General features: G+C 56.3%; 1 protein-coding gene across 1 annotated transcript; it reads left to right on the forward strand.

Moving 5' to 3' along the window:
• Nucleotides 1–1420: 1420 nt before the first annotated feature.
• On the forward strand, nt 1421–2230 carry LOC138373668 (uncharacterized). The gene has a single exon (XM_069340016.1). It carries the CDS (start codon nt 1421–1423, stop codon nt 2228–2230), a length of 810 nt encoding a protein of 269 aa, XP_069196117.1.
• The last annotated feature ends 1505 nt before the right edge of the window (nt 2231–3735 follow it).

A 3735-nucleotide genomic window follows, 5' to 3' on the forward strand; every position in this document is an offset into this window, starting at 1 on the left:
TTATTATTATGAATTATTATTATTAAATAGTAATATTATCAAAGATAGTAATTTGTATTATCATTATTATTTGTACTATTAGTACTAATTGTATGGTAATAGGAGTGTGTTTGGTGAGGAGTGCGTGTAGAGAGTGCAGGACTTACCTGACAAGAGATAATAAGCTTTAAAGTGACGCAGGTCAGATGGAGCTGACTTAGACCACAGACCTTTCTAACAAGCTGACCTGTCTTAAATTTGAAGCGCTTTTCCTTAACCAGAAGCGTACAAACTGTGATTAGCCGACCTAACCTATCAATGCCCATGTTCATTATTCTACACATGTGTCAACATTGCGTTGCTTTCCTTTTCACTAACGCTTCCAGAATTCTGCCGGGGTGGTGGATCGCGTCGACATGCGGTGCACCAGTGTGTGGCCATGTTTGGGAAGGACACGATGGAGTGCAAAACGTTGTTGCAAAACATGGTAGCGTTAAAACACAAATGAATCCCATAAAAAGAACTCTATGATAAAACAAAGAAATCCGGAAGAAAATCTAGACCACTCACAAACCCGGAAATACAACCAAATCCATAAACATAAAATTAGAAAAACTCCAACTAAAAAAAAAAGCTTTGCTAAAACGCAATTGAACTCTAAAAAAAAAACTAGATGAGAGATAAAGAGATGAAAAAAGAGGGACAGGGACGAGTTGGCGGACAAAATAGGGATTCATGGTCCTGTTATTTGTCCTGTGTAGTGTTGTGAGTCACCTCGAGACGCAGAGCTGAGGTACACAGGGATGGTCAGCGTTCACACCCCGACACAGTGATGGTCAGCGTTCACACCACGACACAGTGATGGTCAACGTTCACACCCCGACACAGTGATGGTCAGCGTTCACACCCCGACACAGTGATGGTCAGCGTTCACACCCCGATACAGTGATGGTCAGCGTTCACACCCCGACACAGGGATGGTCAGCGTTCACACCCCGACACAGTGATGGTCAGCGTTCACACCACGACACAGTGATGGTCAGCGTTCACACCCCGATACAGTGATGGTCAGCGTTCACACCCCGACACAGTGATGGTCAGCGTTCACACCCCGACACAGTGATGGTCAGCGTTCACACCCCGACACAGTGATGGTCAGCGTTCACACCCCGATACAGTGATGGTCAGCGTTCACACCCCGACACAGTGATGGTCAGCGTTCACACCACGACACAGTGATGGTCAGCGTTCACACCACGACACAGTGATGGTCAGCGTTCACACCCCGACACAGTGATGGTCAGCGTTCACACCACGACACAGTGATGGTCAGCGTTCACACCCCGACACAGTGATGGTCAGCGTTCACACCACGACACAGTGATGGTCAGCGTTCACACCACGACACAGTGATGGTCAGCGTTCACACCCCGACACAGTGATGGTCAGCGTTCACACCACGACACAGACAAAGACAACCAACCTTCACACCACGACACAGACAAAAACAACCAACCTTCACACCACGCCACGACACAGACAAAGACAACCAACCTTCACACCACGACACAAACAAAAACAACCAACCTTCACACCGCGACACAGACAAAAAACACCAACCTTCACACCGCGACACAGACAAAAACAACCAACCTTCACACCACGACACAGACAAAAACAACTAACCTTCACACCACGACACAAACAAAAACAACCAACCTTCACACCACGACACAGACAAAAACAACCAACCTTCACACCACGACACAGACAAAAACAACCAACCTTCACACCACGACACAGACAAAAACAACCAACCTTCACACCGCGACACAGACAAAAACAACCAACCTTCACACCACGACACAGACAAAAACAACCAACCTTCACACCACGACACAGACAAAAACAACCAACCTTCACACCACGACACAGACAAAAACAACCAACCTTCACACCACGACACAGACAAAAACAACCAACCTTCACACCACGACACAGACAAAAACAACCAACCTTCACACCACGACACAGACAAAAACAACCAACCTTCACACCGCGACACAGACAAAAACAACCAACCTTCACACCACGACACAGACAAAAACAACCAACCTTCACACCACGACACAGACAAAAACAACCAACCTTCACACCACGACACAGACAAAAACAACCAACCTTCACACCACGACACAGACACCAGGGGGCGCGGGATGCCATCTTTCCCGGTCGCCAGAAGGTAATATGAACTGCTATCGAAATGTTGTGTGGCCGAGACGCCGTGCGAGTTAGTGGCTTCACAATACTCTCACAACGCCAGTGTTCTCTACCCTCACAAACCCAATGTACCTTCTTCCATAGAAATATAACAAAATGTATTACCCATTCTACAAATTGAGACAGATTCCCCGATTATTTTTTATTGACAACGAGGAGGCAGGCAGGCAGGCTGGCAGGCAGGCAGGCAGGCAGGCAGGCAGGCAGGCTGGCAGGCAGGCTGGCAGGCAGGCGTGTCAGGCAGGCAGGAGTGTCAGGCAGGCAGGCAGGCAGGCGTGTCAGGCAGGCAGGCTGGCAGGCAGGCAGGCTGGCAGGCAGGCTGGCAGGCAGGCAGGCTGGCAGGCAGGCAGGCGTGTCAGGCAGGCAGGCTGGCAGGCAGGCAGGCGTGTCAGGCAGGCAGGCAGGCAGGCAGGCAGGCAGGCGTGTCAGGCAGGCAGGCAGGCAGGCTGGCAGGCAGGCAGGCTGGCAGGCAGGCTGGCAGGCAGGCAGGCTGGCAGGCAGGCAGGCTGGCAGGCAGGCAGGCAGGCAGGCAGGCAGGCTGGCAGGCAGGCAGGCTGGCAGGCAGGCAGGCAGGCAGGCTGGCAGGCAGGCTGGCAGGCAGGCAGGCTGGCAGGCAGGCAGGCTGGCAGGCAGGCTGGCAGGCAGGCAGGCTGGCAGGCAGGCAGGCTGGCAGGCAGGCTGGCAGGCAGGCAGGCAGGCTGGCAGGCAGGCTGGCAGGCAGGCAGGCTGGCAGGCAGGAAAAGCTGGCAGGCAGGCTGGCAGGCAGGCTGGCAGGCAGGCAGGCAGGCTGGCAGGCAGGCAGGCTGGCAGGCAGGCTGGCAGGCAGGCAGGCAGGCAGGCAGGCTGGCAGGCAGGCAGGCAGGCTGGCAGGCAGGCTGGCAGGCAGACTGGCAGGCTGGCAGGCAGGCTGGCAGGCAGGCGTGTCAGGCAGGCAGGCGTGTCAGGCAGGCAGGCAGGCAGGCGTGTCAGGCAGGCAGGCGTGTCAGGCAGGCAGGCTGGCAGGCAGGCTGGCAGGCAGGCAGGCTGGCAGGCAGGCAGGCGTGTCAGGCAGGCAGGCTGGCAGGCAGGCAGGCGTGTCAGGCAGGCAGGCAGGCAGGCGTGTCAGGCAGGCAGGCAGGCAGGCAGGCAGGCAGGCAGGCTGGCAGGCAGGCAGGCTGGCAGGCAGGCAGGCAGGCTGGCAGGCAGGCTGGCAGGCAGGCAGGCTGGCAGGCAGGCAGGCTGGCAGGCAGGCTGGCAGGCAGGCAGGCTGGCAGGCAGGCAGGCTGGCAGGCAGGCAGGCAGGCAGGCAGGCTGGCAGGCAGGCTGGCAGGCAGGCAGGCTGGCAGGCAGGCAGGCTGGCAGGCTGGCAGGCAGGCTGGCAGGCAGGCAGGCTGGCAGGCAGGCAGGCAGGCTGGCAGGCAGGCAGGCTGGCAGGCAGGCAGGCTGGCAGGCAGGCAGGCTGGCAGGCAGGCTGGCAGGCAGGCAGGCTGGCAGGCA

This window comes from Procambarus clarkii, chromosome 43 (assembly GCF_040958095.1).
Source record: "Procambarus clarkii isolate CNS0578487 chromosome 43, FALCON_Pclarkii_2.0, whole genome shotgun sequence".
Lineage (NCBI taxonomy): Eukaryota > Metazoa > Arthropoda > Malacostraca > Decapoda > Cambaridae > Procambarus > Procambarus clarkii.